This window comes from Odocoileus virginianus, chromosome 31 (assembly GCF_023699985.2).
Source record: "Odocoileus virginianus isolate 20LAN1187 ecotype Illinois chromosome 31, Ovbor_1.2, whole genome shotgun sequence".
Lineage (NCBI taxonomy): Eukaryota > Metazoa > Chordata > Mammalia > Artiodactyla > Cervidae > Odocoileus > Odocoileus virginianus.
The window spans coordinates 2,610,557-2,632,018 of record NC_069704.1 but is presented as its reverse complement, the minus strand read 5'-3'; the positions used below and the strand labels follow the sequence as shown (position 1 = coordinate 2,632,018).

The 21,462-nt window shown below is 41.6% G+C and overlaps 1 protein-coding gene across 1 annotated transcript; it reads right to left on the bottom strand.

The window, feature by feature from the left end:
• Positions 1–730: 730 nt before the first annotated feature.
• On the bottom strand, positions 731–20,903 carry PSMD5 (proteasome 26S subunit, non-ATPase 5). Its single transcript, XM_020893609.2, has 10 exons — positions 20,682–20,903; positions 14,327–14,471; positions 13,183–13,296; positions 12,614–12,742; positions 10,974–11,083; positions 7,389–7,531; positions 6,452–6,643; positions 4,720–4,829; positions 4,175–4,315; positions 731–1,579 (listed from the first exon to the last, which is right to left on the bottom strand). The coding sequence occupies exons 1-10, from the start codon at positions 20,852–20,854 to the stop codon at positions 1,322–1,324; spliced, it is 1,515 nt and encodes a 504-aa protein (XP_020749268.1). The 5' UTR covers positions 20,855–20,903; the 3' UTR covers positions 731–1,321.
• Positions 20,904–21,462: the final 559 nt, after the last annotated feature.

Genomic DNA, 21,462 nt, shown 5'->3' with positions numbered 1-21,462 from the left:
CACAGGGTTGCAAAGAGTTGGACATGACTTAGTGACTAAACAACCACCACCATATAGTCTATTAGTTTCCTAGAGGTGCTTAACAGAATACAACAAACTAGGTGGCTTAAAACAGAAATTTAGTGGTATTAGCAGTAGGAAAATGGCCAGTGTGGGAACACAGACAAACAGAACTCAGGGATACCAGAGATGGTGAAAGACAGATAACTAATCTGGGGACAAGAAAATTCCAGTCACTTGAGAATCACTTTGTAACAGAGCAGGGCTGGTTTATCTATGTCACCGTGGCTTGAAAGAAACCTATGTCACCGTGGCTTGAAAGAAACCTATTTCTACATTCTGAACCATCACACTGATAACATATTCACGTAAAAACCTCTGGATTGGTGATTGCTTTGCCGTTTAGAGAGCAGAACACTGGAAAACAGGTGGGAACATTTTTTGTCAATGAAAAACAAGTGCATCCTCTGTTAACCAGTGAGATGGTATACTGGTTTGGGCAAAGGGAGCCTTCCATTCTGACCCTGATTATTAGGAATCAATTTCCCTCTCTTTGATCAACTCAATATTGACTTGGATCTCAAGAATTAAAGCCCTCAACGACGATGACCACCAATAACTAAGACGACAGTGTGGGGACCCTTCCAGTTCAGCATGTTATCACTCCCTCCCGCCCAAAACCATGACAGAGTAAAATGCTCCGACAAACAGCAAAACGGGCATCAAGGAACACTGGAAACATCTTTATAGGGTTTATTTTCTGTTTTTCAAAGGAATAATAGTAACAAAAAATCAAGACATCTTATTAAAAGTATTTATTCTTAGTATAGGGAACATAATTTTAAGATTGCATATAACTTGTTTTTCAAAGAATATTAAATATCCAAGACTTTGAAAGTAGAATCAGAAGGGAGAAAAGGTCCCCCCCAAAAAAACCCCAAAAAAGGTGAGGGGGCGGGGATGAAAATAATTCATGAACAATTTGGTTCCATTTTAGTTAAAGTGGATTTTAAAATAAGACAGAGAGTAAGTCCACGAAATTTCTTTGGGAGGACAACAGAACTTCCATCTTCTTGCAGAGATTAAGGCAGTAAAAGCAATCTGAGAAACACCTGGTTCAGTTATGACGAAGTTTGCCTGCTTTCCTGATTTTACACTGAGTTTCAATGTGGAAAGACAACAAATGTTGGTGATAAAATTATATTACACAATCCATGATAATTCTGGTGGGGGCGGGGGTAGTCTCTGTTGAAGAATATAGACGGAGTCAAATGCCTTAGGAGAAATTTTGGTCAATAAACAGTTTGGGCTCTGGAAGAAGTCATTCTGCTCCTTCCACTGCTGTTGTGGAAATAGGTTTCACATAGTACGGACCTTCACTCAGGTAAGTTCTGAGCCTCAAATAATTTGGGTTCCCAAAGATTTCTGCAATTGTCTTGGAATTGGCAAGTGCTTTCACCAGTTCATACTTAGCATCCTTTGAAGCTTTGTCATGCTCTACAGACCGATCCATCACATATTCCACAAAACCTGGACTGTTAAACATAAGTTTCTGAGCCCAGGGTTGGTTTGCAATGGCCTGAAATGGAAGGGGGAAAAGAACACAATTCCTCTGAGCCTTAAGAAGTTAGGTGAGTTAATGGAATGGCACAAACCTTAGAAAAAAATCTGGCAATGCAAACATTAAAAACGTTACTTTTTACCTAAGTAAATTCCTCCTAAAACTCTAACTTAAGAAAATACTCAGAATATTTTTTAAAGTTTTGTATACAAAGATGCTCATTACAGTGTGAAAGGTACACTATAAATCCCTTATAGTGGGAAGATGGGTTAGTAAATTATGGTATATAGCAATAAAAAATTAAGTAAATATTAAGAATAATGTTTATAAAGAACAGTGAATCTACGATATGAAAAAAGCCGATCCAAATCACACACATGGCACGCTTACAGAGATGGAAAAGTAAAGACTAGAGAAGAAGACGCTTCCCTAAAGAAACTCGTTCACATGCACAAGAGCGTGTTTTCGAAAATGTTCATTGCAGCATCGTTTGTGATAGATGCTATCTAAATCTTCATCTGCTGGAGAGGGACACATTCTGGCTACACAATGAAATACTAATGACTTTCCAGTTGCCTCTTTCAGTCTAGACAAATCTTAAAAACATAATGCTAAAGAGAAAAAGCAAATTGCAGAATGATATGAAGAGCACGATAACACTTGTAAAGTTCAAGAATATTTGAAATACTGTATTTTAAGGATATATGCATAAGCAGTAAAAGTATGAAATCACACATGCGCTTGTAAACCTTGAAGTCATGACAGTGAAAACACGGAGGAAGCGAGGAAGGGGAAGGGAACTGGGCCGAGGTAGCAAGGTGTGCCTGCGCATCTGAATGTTACCAGTACACAGATGAACCCCAATACCAGCACTGCGGAACCAGGCCACACAGGTGTGACCATGTGCGTCAGAGACTCGCTAGTTCTCAATTGCTTCCATATTTAAAAGTAATGAATAAACAACTTTTATGATAAAAAATGTTTTTAAAAACCTCACTACTATATTTTAACAAGGAAAAATCAAGTTGACAGCCTGTCTCTTTCCTTCAAGATGTGCTCCGCAGACTATCAGCATCGGCATCGCCTGGAAGCTTGTCAGAAACTGACGATCTCAGGCTGAATCCCAGCACCACTGGTTGAGACTCTGCATCGTAACAAATCTTAAGTGTCAGAAACATCAGCCTATTTAACAATATCTGAGGATGGGGGGTTTGAAATAACAACAGCTGCCCCAACCAGTAAATCAAACACTATTTCTACAACTGTGGCTAAGTAAGTGAAGTATAAGGTAGAAGAGTAGGAAAAAATAAAGTAATAAAGAGAATGGGCTTCCCAGGTGGCTCAGTGGTAAAGAATCAGCCCGTCAATGGAGGAGATGTGGGTTAGATCCTTGGGTGGGGAAGATCCCCTGAAGAAGGAAATGGCAACCCACTCCAGTATTCTTGCCTGGGAAATCCCATGGACAGAGGAACCTGCCGAGTTATAATCCATGGGGCCACAAAAGAGTCAAACACGGCTTAGCGACTAAAATAAGAATACCAGTGCAGGAGCCAAAATGTCCATCACAGTGGCTACTAACAAGAGTGAAACAGTCTAAAAACTGCATTCTTTGTTGGCAGGTACTCTGTGTCCTTTAAGACGCAGACTGTACCACATCCTGGAGGAAGCCTTCCCTGTCTGGGCACCCCCTCTACTTTTCCTTCCCTCTCCAGGCCAAGCATACTGCCTGAGATCCCATTGTTAAGATTACTAAAGAGCATATTACTACATTTCCACCAACCCAGGGAACCACAGTCAGTGCTGAAGCTACAAAGTTAAATCAGATACAGTTCCTATTTTTCAATAAACTCTGTTAACAGGCCAACAAATAAACATTTTCAACAAGTGTAATAAATAAAACAGAGGCATAATCCTCACCACACCTATAACTATACAATTAACTACATAATGATATTTACTGCCTGGGTCCCTCTATAGACAGGGAGCTACACGAAAGGAAGCTCTTTGTCATTCTGTTCACTGTTACATCCCCAGACCTAACATAAAAGCTCAATAAATATTTGCTGAATAAATTAGGAAATGCAAATTAGGAAAGTCAGCACTGCTGAAGTCAACCTTATGAGTTTGGGCGAAACTTGCTGAAAAGATCTCTGAGCTAGCCCTTGGAAGAATATACAAACGTCAACAAGCAGAGTCCAGGAAGAGCGCTGCCTGCAGAGAAGGTATGAGGGTCCAGAGACGCGAGAGCAGCCTCATATGCTAGAGCATCAGGACATGAGGGTCCAGAGATGCGGGAGCAGCCTCGTGTTGCTAGAGCATCAGGACCAAAAGGGAATGGCAGGAAGTCAGGCTGCGTGAAGACCAGGGCTAGGGCAGTAAGGGCTTGCTTGATGGCAGATAAGGAATCTGGAGTTAATTCTGTGATCCCTGAGCACCCCCAAACATCTGCCACAGCACCTAATAGCTTTCACTGAAACAATCTGTTCACACATTTGTCTCCCTCATCAGTCTACACTAATAGCAGAGGGCAGAAACTTACGGGCTCACTGTAAGCACTCAAGTGTTGAAGGGCACAGTCCCAGAAGGGCCAGTGGAAAAGAAGAGGATGCCTACCGTGAACACTTTTAAGGCGGCACAGTGTAGCTCAGAAAAGGGCTGATTACTGATGCTACGGAAGAGCTCCAGTGGGTCCCGAGATAAAGAAGAAAACCAGGACTCTGTCATCCTCAGGAGGTCGTCAGTCTGCTGCTCAGGCTACATGACACAAAAGGAAAATCTCAAGACATTAGGAATCGAGGAAACCTGGGTTCTGATCACACCCTGCCACTAACCAGCTGTGTGGTCTCTGCCAAGTCGGCAGCACTCTTCCCCAAACGCAGCCCTGACTTCCCCAGATTTGTTTTGGCTTGCTTTTTTATTTTGTTTTGATGAGGCTGATTAAGCAATCTCTAGGGTCCTCTCCCGCTCTAATACTCTATGATTCCACTTTAACTTAAAAAAAATGTCACTAGTCATATAATGAAGGCTATCTTCTTTCACTAAGAGTGAGAAAGATGGCATTTATTTGATTGAAATTTGGAGTAAGTTAACTAGTATTATACAGATTTATTCTCCCCCAAATATCCTACTGTCCTTTGTTAATTTCCCAAACCACTTACTGGTAAATAAAAAAGAGATGACAATGCATCCAAACATCTAATTTTGAGCTCTGTTGAGGCATTCTTTGCTTGATATCCTATTCTCATGAGCAAGCGTTCAAAGCGAGTTCCTTTGAAGAAAAACAAGATACATTTTATTGTGGTAAAATACATGTAACATAAAATGTATCACTTTATCCATTTTTAAAAGGATACATTCACATTGTTGTGCAACCATTACCCCATCCACCTCTAGATCTTTTTTATCACCTCAAACTGCACTCATTAAATAACAACTTCCCTTTCCCCTGCCCCATGTCCCCTGGTAACCACTATTCCACTTTCTGTCTCTGTGAATCTGACTATTCCGGGCATGCTGTGAAAGTGGAATCATACAGAATTTGCCTTTTTGTGTTGGCTTATTTCACTTAGCACTCTATGTTCAAGGTTGCCCCATGCTGTAGCATGTGTCAGAATTACATTCCTTTTAAAGACCGAATAATATTCCTTTGAATGTATATATACCACATTTTGTTTATCCATTCATTCATCAATGACTTTTTGGTTATTATGAATAATGCTATTATTAATGAACACAGGTGTATCTATTTAAGTCCCTGCTTTCAATTCTTTTGGGTGTATATACCTAGAAGTGGAATTGCTAGATCATATGGTAATTCTATGTTTAATTTTTCTGAGGAACCACCATAATGCTTCCACAGCAGCTATACCATTTTATATTCCCACCAGATGTGCACAAGCATTCCCATTTTTCACATCCTCGTTATTTTGTCAACACTCACTATTTTGTTTAAAAGAAAAAGAAAAAGAAATAGCCATCCTAATGGGTATTAAGTGAACAATGAGATTTCATATGCAATACAACATATGCAAGTTAAAGTGTAGAGATCTGGGATCAATGGACCTGGATTTGAGTAGCAGCTGCCCCACCACAATCTGAACGATCTTAAAAAACTTTCTTAACTTCTCTGAGTTTCAGCTACTTTATCTGCAAAATGAGAGTGACAATAATGTGTTCTTTGCACTACTGGAACAGGATTATATGTTATTGGTACAAGCAATTAGAAAAGGACATAGAACATGGATGCTCGTGACGAAACACAACAGCACATACATTAATAATTTTCAACATCTATTTCACGAGGGTTTTAACAGTGCTGTGCATTATTTTTTGTGCGTGGAATTCATAGTACTTACAAGATACTCATGGATGTGCCATGAAAGTATCACTCTTGGCATAAAATCTTGTAACATATTTTGTTTACCTTCCTTGACATATAAATATAAAACAAATGTGTCTTTTCATTAACTATGAACAACAACCCTGAGAAATATTAACAGTTGTTCTGCTGTTTTTATATATGAAGAAAATGAAGCCGAGAGCACTGAAGTGAGTACGAGAAGCTCAAAAAGCTGAGTCAGTGTTAGAACTGGGACATAAAGCCAGGTCTTTCTGACTCCAGACTATAATCTCTGTATCATGAATACTGTTTAAGAAGATGTAGAAGGGGGAACAGTGTTTAATCCAGCCAAGCTAAAAAAAAAATTCAGTAATAATCATGAGACTTTTTTAGGGATTGGTCGCAGGTCATGGTAAGAAGACTGTCCTATAAAAGCAGCTTCTACAATGAAGTTAAACATAAAAGCAAATGAACTTACATAATGAATTCTTATTAAAAAACAAAACAAAACAAAGAGTTCCTCAAGGAACACCAAAACAAATCATACCAACCTGTCTTCTGTAAGACTTGTTTTCCTTCAACACTGGATCCCAGAATTCCAATCGTGTCCACGGCTATACCAATCATGGTGGGGTCTTGACTCTCTGTCATTTCAAAGACCTTTTCCACAAAGATAGGATAACGCTCACAGATCTGTTGAGGACTATCCATGATAGCCAGGTTTCCAAAGAACTTCACAAATCCTGAAGGTATTTAGAAGAATATATTTTAGTAGAGAAACAAGACAACACAAACTGTGGGCCCCACATTTTCATGGGACAGTAATAAACTTCAGGCCAGAAAGGGGAGAAAGGTTATGGGACTGTGTCACCCAGAAGTCAGACAGACCACAAGAAGATGCTGAAGGATCTGTGTGGTCCTGAGGGAACAGAAACCCCAGAGTATCAACTGATCTGAGCCTGAACACTGAAGCACTGTCATAGGTAAAAAGGAAAAGAGGAACGAGGACCCATGGAATCATAGGAAGGCAAATTTGGAGTCATTTTCAGGAAGAAAATTTTAAATAGAGATGTTCATCAATGAAATAAGCAAGGCTCTCTAAAATAAACCTTCAGTTTCTGAAAGTGCTAAAGAAAAAGTTACTAACCATGTCCTAGAATAGAATGACTAGAACAATTCTATATTAAAGATTTCAACTGAAGCTTTGACAAATCTGTGAAATATACTGCAAATGTCATTCTAGTAGTTTTATTTATGACTCTTTTGGCTGAGGGTCAAGGGAAACATCCTAATGCTCTAAACAGCAACATTTCTAGAAAATCAGAATCAACAGCACATGGCTCCCAGAGCAATAGATTCCACTTCATTAAGGGCCTATGGGCATCATCTCCAGGAAACTGGCTCTAAAGAAAACAATTCTTGGCCTCTGGTGTCAAAGATTAATTCTGAATCAAAATACATGCTGTCATTTCCACAAGTATTTCTTACCTGGCAAATAGAAGCTAGAGAAAGGGTCTGCATCTGCCCCAACAATTATGTTAGAAATCTGATCAATGACTCCTTCCTGAGCAAGGTACTGTCGTCCATGATGAGTATAGGCCAACGATGTCACCATTTCTATACAGGTGGCTCTGAAATGCCAAGGTTTTGCATATGACTGACAGTTTATAAACTGTTTTCACACAGGTTATTTTATTTAATTCTTCCCACCAAATGTGAAAGGTCAATGATCCTGGCTCTCCTTTTCAGATGAGGACACAAGGATGAGAAAACTGTAACTTGTCCAGAATCATAATCATACTGTTTTTCCATGGTAGTTATGAATTAAACTGTGATCTTCTGATTTGAGGCACACGGCTGTTCGCCGTTTCCATTATAACACTACCCCTTCACAAAGAGTTTTTAAACCTGTGTTTTATTTTGAAATGTCAGATGTGATTATTTTTAACACAATTACCTCTACCACATATTTAAAAAATAATTCTTTGGTATCATTTAAAGCCTAACCATGAACAAATTTCCTCTATTAACTAAAACAAGTATTTTTATAGTTGACCCTAAGGTATACCAACTATTTGCAAGTTTTTTTCCTATGTCACTAACTCTGATACTAAGTTAAAGAAATGTAACAAAATAACTTCCTTACTATGAAAGCTCTGAGACAATGTAACTCCAATGCTTTGAGACAGCATTAACTGAGGACTGGTTTATACATGTGAGTTTAACAAATTCACTCACATTTAAAGAACAGAGGACAATCAGAAAATCATTTAAGAAAAAGAAAACAAAGTCCTGTGTACACAATGGTAACTATAGTGCTCTTATAATAGCAAAACACTTGAAACAAACCAAGTGTTTAAGAGCGAGGAGGTGTTGGTAAACTGTGGAATACCCAAGGAGACACCTGGCAGGTATCAAAGGGCACTCAGGGAGGAGTAGAGCTGGGAGTAGAGACTGAAATGAACGCTTCTCAGTATAGAGCCTGTATCAGCCGTTGTCCTGGTCTCTGCGGTTAACTCATTTAATCCTCACTTTCAGAGTTGTTATTCACATTTAATGTTCTAAATGACAACATTTACAGAGTTGTCATCAAGTGCAGTTCAATTTAGTTGCTCAGTCGTGTCTGACTCTTTGCGACCCCATGGACTATAGCACACCAGGCCTCCCTGTCCATCACCAACTCCGGGAGTCCACCCAAACTCATGTCCATTGAGTCGGTGATGCCATCCAACCATCTCATCCTCTGTCGTCCTCTTCTCCTCCCACCCTCAATCTTTCCCAGCATCAGGGTCTTTTCAAATGAGTCAGCTCTTCACATCAGGTGGCCAAAATACTGGAGTTTCAGCTTCAACATCAGTCCTTCCAATGAACACCTAGGACTGATCTCCCTTAGGATGGACTGGTTGGATCTCCTTGAAGTCCAAGGGACTCTCAAGAGACTTCTCCAACACCACAGTTCAAAAGCATCAATTCTTTGGCACTCAGCTTTCTTTACAGTCCAACTCTCACAGCATACAGGACTACTGAAAAAGCCATAGCCTTGACTAGATGGACCTTTGATGGCAAAGTAATATCTCTGCTTTTTATTATGCTGTCTAGGTTGGTCATAACTTTCCTTCCAAGGAGTAAGCGTCTTTTAATTTCATGGCTGCAGTCACCATTTGCAGTGATTTTGGAGCCCAAACAAATAAAGTCAGGCAGTTTCCACTGTTTCCCCATCTATTTGCCATGAAGTGATGGGATCAGATGCCATGATCTTAGTTTTCTGAATGCTGAGTTTTAAGCCAACTTTTTCACTCTCCTCTTTCACTTTCATCAAGAGGCTCTTTAGTTCTTCTTCACTTTCTGCCATGAGGTTGGTGTCATCTGCGTATCTGAAGTTATTGATATTTCTCCCGGCAATCTTGATTCCAGCTTGTGCTCCATCCAACCCAGCATTTCTCATGATGTACTCTGCATAGAAGCTAAATAAGCAGGGTGACAATATACAGCCTTGACATACTCCTTTTCCTATTTGGAACCAGTCTGTTGTTCCATGTCCAGTTCTAACTGTTGCTTCCTGACCTGCATACAGATTTCTCAAGAGGCAGGTCAGGTGGTCTGGTATTCCCATCTCTTTCAGAATTTTCCACAGTTTATTGTGATCCACACAGTCGAAGTCTTTGCCACAGTCAATAAAGCAGAAATAGATGTTTTTCTGGAACTCTCTTGCTTTTTCGATGATCCAGCGGATGTTGGCAATTTGATCTCTGGTTCCTCTGCCTTTTCTGAAGCCAGCTTGAACATCTGAAAGTTCATGGTTCACGTATTGTTGAAGCCTGGCTTGGAGAATTTTAAACATTCCTTTACTAGCATGTGAGATGAGTGCAACTGCGCGGTAGTTTGAGCATTCTTTGGCATTGCCTTTCTTTGGGATTGGAATGAAAACTGACCTTTTCCAGTCCTGTGGTCACTGCTGAGTTTTACAAATTTGCTGGCATACATGTTGTCATCAAGGAGATGAGGAAAACTCAGGTGCAGAAAGGTTACAATAATCTGTCTAAGGTCAAACAGCTACTAAGTAGTAGAGGTGCATGCAAACCAAGTCTCTCACTCATTTTCAAGAGTCCAAGCTTTATTCTGTCATGCTGTAGTGCTACTACTTAACAACATCAAAAGATATGCATGTTGGGAATTCTCTGCTGGTCCAGTAGTTAAGAGTCAGTGCCTTCATAGCCTAGGGCCTGGGTTCAATCCCTGGTCAGGGAACTAAGATTCCATAAGCTGCACAGCATGGACAAAAAAAAAAAAATTTATATATAAACACACATGGGCTTTCCCGGTGACTCAGACAGTAAAGAATCCACCTGCAATGCAAAAACCTGGGTTCGATCCCTCAGTCGGGAAGATCCTGGAGAAAGATGTGGCTACCCATTCCAGCATTCTTGTCTGGACAATTCAATGGACAGAGAAGCCTAGCGGTCTAAAGTCCATGGGGTTACCAAGAGTCAGACACAACGGAGTGACTTTCACTTTACTTTCCCTGGTGCTCAGTGGTAACGAATTCACCTGTCGATGCAGGAGACTCAGGTTCAATCCCTGGGTCGGGAAGATGACCTGGAGAAGGAAATGGCAACCCACTCCCGTGTTCTTGCCTGGGAAATTCCATGGACAGAGGAGCCTGGAAGGCTATAGTTCATAGGGTCACAAAAGAGTCGGACACAACTTAGCAACTAAACAACAAGCATACTTGCGCGCACACACACACACCATGTGCACGCTAACATGTTAAGCAATACAAAATGACAGTTACCACGTGACTGGCAACTTCTAAAGCGCACACTTGCCTAAGGACAGGGAACAGTTATTCAAAAGGAGCTAAACTGCCATGAAGGGCTTTGCTAAGTTCCAGTATGTTGTGATCACGTAAGGTGAGCCAGGTCCTAAATGCCCCTTCTTCACAACATACATCCGTCAGGAGATCGCCACCTGAGCATAGGATCCAGGCAGGGGAGATCATGCCAAGTCCTGAGGCTGTCTCCTGGCTCTCCAGAAGAGGACATTCTGCTTTAAGAACTTTCTCCATCAACATACCTGACCAGCACATCCTCACCAGTCAGTTCTCGGAGGAGCTGGGTTACCAACCCACTGGTGGTACAGTAGTTCAAAGATTCTGGAGACACAGAAGAAATCTCCACAATTAGCTGAGAGAAAAGAATAGAAAAAGGAGAAAGGTGAAAAGAGCACCAAACTAGTTAGATGGCATTTTAAGTTAATGCAGGACTAGGAAGTATATTACATACTGGTACAAATTATATATGTACTTAATATAACTGAATTTTTAAAAATCCATAATTTGTCTCCACAAGTAGGACAACTTTGTTGAACACATAAGAAATTACTCTGGCACAGAAACACTCCATATACCTGGGCATATCTTGACTTTTTCAAAAAGAAACCATTAATCGGGACAAAAGCCCGTCGGCAACAACAAACAGATTATAAAAATCGTTCATTCATTCATGTATTCGATCCATCAGGAATTCACTTACTTAATCAACAAGTATGTTCTGAGGGCTTATGAGAGATCTAGGACACCAAGGATTTTAAGCAGAAGAATGACAGAATCAGACTTTGACTTTTGAAAGATCGCTCTGACTACATGTGGCAACAGACTAGCAGTGACAAACTTGCAGATGCGTTTGGATGGAAACCCAGTGCTGCAGGCGCGAGACGCTGACAGCTCAAGAGAGGGCTGCGGCAGCCACAGCAAAGAGGAGAAGTGCATGAGCTTGAGAAAAACTGACGCAGTGTGATGACTGAATGGGTACGTGGTAGGGAGGAGATGGCCTCAGAGAATGAGCAGGAGGTCCAACATCCAGCTGTGTGGACTGTGAGACAGGGTCGATTTGTTGCTGCTGTTTTTCATTAGGGGTATGAGGTAAATGCAGAGAATCAGGGGTCTGTTTTGAACATGAGCATGGCCTAGCTTGCCTTCACAAACCCCAACAATTAAAAGTTCAATAGAGGTTAAGGACTCAGGACACCAAGATGAAATGGCTATATAAACAGAAGGAAAACCAAGATTTTTACATGTTAAGACATGCAAAGTAAGACATTGTTCTGAAGAGGGAATCAGACTATAGAAGGTTCATTTTGAATACACAGTCTACTAACTGCGTGGTCTTGGGTAAATGACTCCATTAATAGTGAGATTAATGAAATGAACTATAGGGTTTACTGTGAGAATTGAAGACAATATAGATGAGAGGACTTAGCATACTGCTCAGTAGAAAGCTGCTTCTTACTACCACTACTACACTCATTTTTTCAAAGAGTAATTTCAATGGTATCTCCTCTATTATATCAATAGTCCTTAGTGAAAGTGAAAGATGCTCAGTTGTGTCCAACTCTTTGTGACCCATGGACTATACAGTTCATGGAATTCTCCAGGCCAGAATATTGGAGTGGGTAGCCTTTCCCTTCTCCAGGGGATCTTCCCAACCCAGGGACAGAACCCAGGTCTCCAACACTGCAGGCAGTATAAATATTTTTTATACGACTGTCTCACACACTAGGCTGGGAGTTCATCTCTACATTGCTAGCAACCAGTATAGGGCCTAACATGGACTATACACTCAATAAATACATGTCAAATGAGCCATCTTGCCTTATTATGTGAGCCCTACTGCATTCTGAATTACAGGTACCAGACAGTATGCTTTTAGTCTTACCTCATACACTCTATACCGAACAATGTCATTTGTTTTCATGACACTTTTCAAATCATCCAGCAGATTACTTTCAAATAAAGCCTCCAGTCCAGCTTGGGTCAGTGATATTCTTGACAGGGATTTAATGGCCTTATGAGGAAAGAAAATATCTCTTAAGTAGTCAAAATGCCAAACTGCATTTTCTACTTCCTAAGATTGAAGCGAAAATTAGTGTATGGAATGCACCTTATCCAGAGAGCATTCACTACATTTTAGGTATAATTACTTATAATTGGAAAGATACACTGTATTTCCAATAGAAAATGGAAACAGTTTCTTATCAAGCAACCCAAACGACTTATGTAAGCTCCATGATGGATAATTTAGACACGTGTATTCTAGAAAATAACAGGGGTTTACTAGCTTTTCTTTTGACAACCACTTATTTATTTGATCCCATTGATATGAGGTTGCAAACTCAACTACACAAATCGTTAATTCTAAACCTTCACCTCTCAATCCAGAAGGCCTTTCTCTATTTTTTAGGACATCGATATGGCATGTTTAGGCGATGGTTATAGCTGACTCACCGTTTTAGCTACAGACAGATTCTCTCCACCAATACAATAAACAATTTGTTTCAGTAATTCAGCATTATTCAGAATCTCAGTAACAGCATCAGAATTTTCAACAATCCTTCCAACCTGAAAGGAAAAAAAACAAACAGAAATACTCTTCCAAGGCAGGGCAACATGGAAGCACATGACAGTCAGATTTCCTTCGCGCGGTTGTTTCAGGAGTTACTGGCTGTAGCCGTGAGTCATCAGAAGTGCCAAATGACTCAGATTCACTCAAGTCAACACACAGATGGCACGGTCACATCTTTGTCATTTTTTCCCCCCACATCTTTGAAAGAAAAAAACAAAACAGGTGAGTTAAGGCTTGAGACACCCCAGTGAGTGAACACAGTACAGATCCAGCTTCTGTCAACTTTCAGGGGTTAATCGTGAGAGCAGATTAACTTCTTTGAGCCTAACTTTTTGTCTGTAAGATAGGAATACAATACTTAGCTGCAGGATCATAATAAAGATTAAATGAAACTTAAATAGGTAAAACCATAGTTTTGCAAGCAAATGGTTAATGGATAACTTGACACCTTCCCCTTTTCTTGAATAAATACTTTAGAGGAGAAAAGAAAAAATAGTAATTGAACATCTCTTGGATAACTAACTGCTCAGCTTGTGTCCCTTCATGATAATCCTCAGCAGCAGCTCTTCATCCAAACAGCAGTACGTTTGGTTACCAGGCTGGTAAGAGTGACGGCCAATTTGTTGGTGTAGTGACCTTTATAATAGTACTTCGTTCAAGCCACTATAAGACTTACCATGGCAATCTTTTTTTCTAGACTTAGGGCTCCTTGAAGGAAAGAAACAGGCCTTATTTAATAGCTTTTGTATCAGGCATTTTACCATATACTAACATCATACGGTAAAATGTCTGACAAAAGCAACTCAGTATTTGACAAAAAACTGATTCAGATGGTACTTATTGGAATTTCTTACTTCAGCTTGCATTCCCCAGCTATAATTGGCTACACACACCAGATAATTCTTACAGACAGAGACAGCATGCATTTTCTTCATCTCTCTGTCTCTGGCACCCAGCATAGAGCCTGGCCCAGGGCAGATGGTCACTAAACGTTGATTCCCTTACGTGCTAGTAAAATATTCATACCTGGGACAGAGTGAGGATTTTTACAGAATCATTAGGGTGAGTCAGTCCCCTCTGCAGGTCAACCCTGAGGTTCCGGGCCACATGAACTGGCTCCAAAGCTTGCAGCAATCTCTCCAGGATGGATACACACAAAGTAGTCTGTTCCCTAAAGGAGACACCATAGATCTCATCAATTCCTGTCCTACCAGGTAGGAAGTAACAACCTAATCCTAAAGGAAATCAGTCCTGAATATTCACTGGAAGGACTGATGCTGAAGCTCCAATCCTTTGGCCACCTGATGCGAAGAACTGACTCACTGGAAAACACCCTGATGCTGGGAAAGATTGCAGGTAGGAGGAGAAGGGGATGACAGAGGATGACATGGTTGGACGGCATCACCGACTTGACAGACATGAGTTTGAGCAAACTCTGGGAGCTGGTGATGGACAGGGAAGCCTGGTGTGCTGCAGTCCATGCTACTTATACAGTCGCAAAGAGTAGGACACGACTGAGCAACTGAACTGAACTGAACAACCTTAATATCTGACACCAAGCTTAAAGAGGCTCTTCTCCACACAGAGACTTACCTTTGAAAGACCACTTCTACTAATTTATTCAACATTTACTAAGTATCTATTATGTACCATGTCAGTGCTAGGGATATATATATATATATATATATATATATTATTATTATTATTTTATATATATATATAAAATATATACTAAGGATAAGCTATATTCTCTGATCTCAAGGAGCTCATTTAATGGAAGACACAGAAAAACAGAAAGGCAACTATAATCCAGGTAGATAAAGGCTACAGGTTAGGGCTGGAAGCTGAGGGAGCTCAGAAAAGAAGATGGGGTTCAGGGAATGCCTCCCAGAAGGTAACACCTAATGAAACTTTAAGAAAACATGGTAGTTATCTAAGAGAAGTGTTCCAGGCAAAGGTGGTATGAGCACAAAGGAATACACATATAGGAATGAGACAGTGTTATGCATTCAAGGAACCACAGGTCGCTCGGTATAATGGGATGGGAGATAAGTGGGGAGAAGGATGAATGAAAAAAAAAAACAGGAACGATGCACAGAAGCTGGATTTGGATAGGTCTTTTATGTCCTGCTATGGAATTTAGCCTTTTCCTAGAAAGCAATGGAAAGCCATTAAGTGGTTTTAAAGCAGAAAAGGAACACAGTGAGACCTGACTTGTAGAAATCACTGCATCAGTTTTAGAGAAAGAATTTCCAGTTAGAAGTAAGAGGTGATGGTAAGAGGTGATAAACGAGCAAAAACGAGGAAGTAACAGTGAGAAAGGAGAAGAGGGAAAAGATTCAAGAGGTATTAAGGAGGCAAATTAAGCAGAACTTGATGACTACCAGATGCAGATAGAGGTGTTTCACAAGTAATTTCCTTGTCTCTTAATAGGCCGTACAAATAAATGGGCACTCATATACTACTAACAGGAGTATATAGTTAAACGGTGCCTTTGTAAAAGGGAATTAAGCAATATAGCAATGCACAGCTCCACAGGTGGCACAGAATCTGCCTGCCAATGCATGGGATGCAACAGACACGGGTTCAATCCCTGGGTCGGGAAGATCCCCTGGAGAATGAAAAGGCAACCTGCTCCAATTTTCTTGCCTGAAAAATTCCATGGACAGAGGAGCCTAGAGGGCTAGAGTCTGTGGGGTCGCAAAAGAGTCAGTCGTGACTGAGCACAGCAACACAGAGCAATTCAAAGCAAATGAACATATCCTTTTAACTTAGTGACTGCACTTTGCACAATCAAGCCCAAGAGAGTAGTTAATTTTTTTATTCTCAAGTCAAAACATATGTCCACACAAAAACCATACACCAATGTTCATAGACCCTGCTTGCCAGGGGCTGGAGGAGGGATGAGAGGGGGAATAGAAAGTGACTGCTGATGGCTATAGGTTTCTAAGATTAAGCCTCTGCCTGTGTGGATCACAACAAGCTATGGAAAATTCTTAAAGAGATGGGAATACCAGATCACCTTACCTGTGGTCAGTTACAACCAGACATGGAACAAGTGACTCGTTCAAAATTGGGAAAGGAGCATGATAAGGCTGTATACTGTCACCCTGCTTATTTAACTTATATGCAGAGTTCAGTTCAGTTGCTCGTTGTGTCCGACTCTTTGCGACCCCATGGACTGCAGCACACCAGGCGTCCCTGTCCATCACCAACTCCCGGAGCTTACTCAAACTCATGTCCATTGAGTTGGTGATGCCATCCAACCATCTCATCCTCTGTCGTCCACTTCTTCTCCTGCCTTCAATCTTTCCCAGCATCAGGGTGTTTTCCAGTGAGTCAGTTCTTTGCATCAAGTGGCCAAAGTATTTGAGTTTCAGCTTCAGCATCAGTCCTTTCAATGAATATTCAGGACTGATTTCCTTTAGGATGGACTGGTTGGATCTCCTTGAAGTCCAAGGGACTCTCAAGAGACTTCTCCAACACCATACATGTAAATCCATGGCTAATTCATTTCAATGTATGACAAAAACCAGTGCAATGATGTAAAGTAATTAGCCTCCAACTAATAAAAATAAATGGAAAAAAAAAAAAGCATCAAATCTTCGGCACTCAGCTTTCTTTACAGCCCAACTCTCACATGCATACATGACTACTGGAAAAACCATAGCCTTGACTAGACAGACCTTTGTTGGCAAAGTAATGTCTCTGCTTTTTAATATGCTGTCTAGGTTGGTCAGTTTTTCTTCCAAGAGCAAGGGTCTTTTAATTTCATGGCTACAGTCACCATCTGCAGTGATTTTGGAGTCCCCCAAAATAATCTGTCACTGTTTCCATTGTTTCCCCATCTATTTGCCATGAAGGGATGGGACTGGATGCCATGATCTTAGTTTTCTGAATGTGGTGCTTTAAGCCAGCTTTTTCACTCTCCTCTTTCACTTTTATCAAGAGGTTCTTTAGTTCTTCTTCACTTTCTGCCATAAGGGTGGTATCATCTGTATATCAAGGTTATTGATATTTCTCCCAGCAACCTTGATTCCAGCTTGTGCTTCATCCAGTCTGGCATTTCTCATGTATACTCTGCATACAAGTTAAATAAGCAGGGTGACAATATACAGCTTTGATGCACTCCTTTTCCTATTTGGAACCAGTCTGTTGTTTCATGTCCAGTTCTAATTGTTGCTTCCTGACCTGCATACAGGTTTCTCAAGAGGCAGGTCAGGTGTTCTGGTATTCCCATCTCTTTAAGAATTTTTCCACAGTTTGTTTTGATCCCCACAGTCCAAGGCTTTGGCATAGTCAATAAGGTACAAATAGATGCTTTTCTGGAACTCTCTTGTTTTTTCGATAATCCAGCAGATACTGGCAATTTGATCTCTGGTTCCTCTGTCTTTTCTAAATGCAGCTTGAACATCTGGAAGTTCATGGTTCACATACTGTTGAAGCCTGGCTTGGAGAATTTTGAGCATTGCTCTGCTAGAGTATGAGATGAGTATATGCAGAGTACATCATGAGAAATGCCTGGCTGGAGGAAGCACAAGCTGGAATCAAGGTTGCCGGGAGAAATATCAATAACCTAAGATATGCAGATGACACTACCCTTATGGCAGAAAGTGAAGAGGAATTAAGAAATCTGTTGATAAAAGTGAAAGAGGAGAGTCAAAAGGTTGGCTTGAAACTCAACATTCAAGAAACCAAGATCATGGCATCCAGTCCTATCACTTCATGGCAAACAGATGGTGAAACAGTGGAAACAGAGACAGACTTTATTTTCTTGGGCTCCAAAATCACTGAAGATGGTGACTGCACCCATGAAATTAAGACACTTGCTCCTTGGAAGAAAAGCTGTGACAAACCTAGACAGCATATTAAAAAGCAGAGACATTAGTTTGCCGACAAAAGTCCATCTAGTCCAAGCTATGGTTTTTCCAGTAGTCATGTATGGATGTGAGAGTTGGACTATAAAAAAATCTGAGCACTGAAGAACTGATGCTTTTGAACTGTGGTGTTGGAGGAGACTCTCGAGAGTCCCTTGGATTGCAAGGAGATCCAACCAGTCCATCCTAAAGGAAATCAGTCCTGAATATTCATTGGAAGGACTGATGCTGAAGTCCAATCTTTCGGCCACTTGATGGGAAGAACTGACTCACTGGAAAACACCCTGATGCTGGGAAAGATTGAGGGCAGGAGGGAAGGGGACGACAGAGGATGAGATGGTTGGATGGCATCACCAACTCGATGGACATGAATCTGAGCAAGCCCCAGGGAGTTGGTAATGGACAGGGAAGCCTAGTGTGCTGCAGTCCATGGGGTCATAAAGAGTCAGACATTACTGAGCAACTGAACTGAGCTGAGAAAAAACCCTGAACCAATATATAGCCCAGAAAAACCGCAAAATATCTAGAGATTGTCAATTCAATATCCAGAGAAGAATTATTCCCACAAATTGCAGTAGGTATGTACTACCCTGTCTTTAAATTTCCACTGACACTGTTTTCTAGAGTACTGCTCCTTCTTTCAGCAAACTACCTCCCCTGAAGACCTTATTCTTCAAACTCTCCTTCATTTCAGTCCCATTTGCATCCCTGGTGTTAACTTATGGTGTGACCACTGAAAGTCTCTTCATCTATAATATAAAGTGGTTGGACTAGTTGGGCTGTCTAAAATTTATGCATCTTTTATTTGGCATATATCATATTATGTGCGGCACCCTAGGAGGGATGCAGAGATGAACAAAACATGGCCCCTGTCTTCAAAGAATTTACAAACTAGAACGAAACACAGATGGAATTACAACATAAGGCAAAAATGTCAAGTATCATTAAGAGAAATAAACATAATGTCCTCAAGGAGATCTGAGATCTGTCACTCACAACTAGAGTGACCAAGAAAGACTTTCTGGAGGGGAAGGCACTTCATCTGGGCCTTAAAAAGATGGATAGATTTGGAGAGAAGGAAAGAAGGTATTTCAGTTAGAAGGACTGGCATGAACAAAGTCAGAAAAGTGCCAAGTCATGCTTAAGGAAAAGTAATTGGCACCGAGTGGCAGCTGGAGCAGATGAAATGTGTAGCGTGGAGAAACAAGATGAGGCTGGAAAAGCAGGGTGAAAATAAACTGTAAGGGTCCAAATGCCAGACTGACAAGTCTGACTTTTACACCGAAGGCAATGGGAATCCATGGAAAAGCTGGGAGTCAAACAACCTGAGAAGTTCACTGTGGTTGAAATGTGGGAAGAAAAACTCAGGGATAATGAGAAATCAAACTAATCCAACAGGTCTAGCAAGAGGCAGAAAATGAGGGCCTGAAATAAAATGGACATATAAGAGGGATTTAATAAGCAGGTCTAAATAATGTTGACTAACAGAATTAATGAAGGGATAACACATACGAAAAAGAGAGGAGTCTTAGAAGGTCAGAGCCAAAAAAGTCCTCTGAAATCATCCAGTCTTGATTCAGTGATTCATTATCTTTTCAAGAAAGAAGGTCACTTTTAAATTTCTGGATCACAAACATTTTAAAAGTCTTAGGTTATCAGATGATCAAATACAAAGCATTTAAAAATCAAACAGTACAGATATACATAAAATGAAAAGTAAAATTCCATCCTACCATTCTAAGTTCCATTTCCATATTAATAGCTTCTGATGCACCTTTCAGATATTTCTAATGTTACATTGGCCAGTGTTCATGTGGGTGTGGGAGGGTTCTGATTCTTTTCCAAAAATTACATATAATGGAATTATAAACTCCAACAATTTTTTCATTCAACAACATACATTAGAGATCTATGTCCATATACAGAGAGATACATACAGCTAAAAATTGAGTAGTCATACGTCATAATTTAAGAATCTCCTTTCAATAGATATTCAGGTCGTCCCTAGTTGTTTGCTTTTGTTTGGTTTTTGCTGTCAATTTCTGTTATGAATAAACCTGTAGATACAGTACATTTTGTGTGTGAGTATACCTGAACGTTAAATTTCTGTAACAGGAATTATTGGATAAAGGGTATGTGAATTTAAAATATCGACAGAGCCTACCAAACCGCCAGGACAGGACCTCTTCTAAAGAGAGAAAAAGTCAAGGACTTGGATGCGTGTTTGAGGAGCCCTTCCTATAGGTGGGCAACCTTGCCTGTCGCCTGCTAGCTATTTCAAGGATGAAGGCGGCGAGTCCAAACGACGGCCAGGGGGTACACCTCAGAGCCTGGACTGGAGCCCCGTCTCCGGCCGCTCAGCCCTGGCTCCTTCCTCTCTGAAATTCCATCTATATTCAGCCTTCACTGAGACTGGGAGAAGCCTCCCCCTTCACCACCCCCCATCCCCGGCTCCATACTTGGGGGTGTCATTGTCCCCCGCTCAAGCTGCAGGGTCCTCTCACCGATGGTTCTCGTTGAGCAGGGAGAAAAGCGGACCAAGGCGCAGTTCCGCCGCTTGCTCGCGGAGCTCGCTGAGCGGCACCGACTGTAGCAGCGACTGCAGGGCGCGCAGCTCCTCCAGCGGCGCCTCCAGCCGCGACACCTCCCTTAGCAGCGCCAGGGCCTGGGCCGCCATGATGCCCCCTCCCGCCGGGCTTCGCCAGTCAGCCCGCCCCGCTCCTGGTTCGCGGCGCGCTCCTTCGAGCCTCGCGAGATCTGCCCGGCGCAGCCTCCCTTCCCTGAGTTTTGGCTGAGCCCAAATCGCCCCGGCAGCACCAATAGCATTGCTCAGCTGCCGGGCCGCGCGCGTTCGGGAGCTGCCAAGCCTCGCGATACCCGGGCTCACTAGGGTCGCTGGTAGTTACGGGGGTCTCAGCCGTGTGTCATCATGGGTGCCGCTCAGCGGGCCCGCGTCTCTGGTTTGTTTGCTGCTGGCGCATTGAGCGCGAAGACTGGGTCAATGTCCGGCAAGCGGGGTGGTGAGAATGAGAACCAGCCGAAGGTTAAACGGCCTTGCCTTCGGCCCCCTGGCTCTAAAACCAAGCTGTGGTGGAGGCTTAGGCCTCCAGGGCGGAGCGGAGGCGGTGAACATCCTGCTCCCGGGCCAGACATGTAATAGAGGAGGCGAAGGGTCAGGCGTCTGGAAGATGAAAGTTCTCGAGAAGCTGGAAGAAGGCGTGAGTAACACCGACGTGGGGCCGTGCACACCCTTAAGCAAAACGAGAAGGCCGTCGGGGCCAGCAT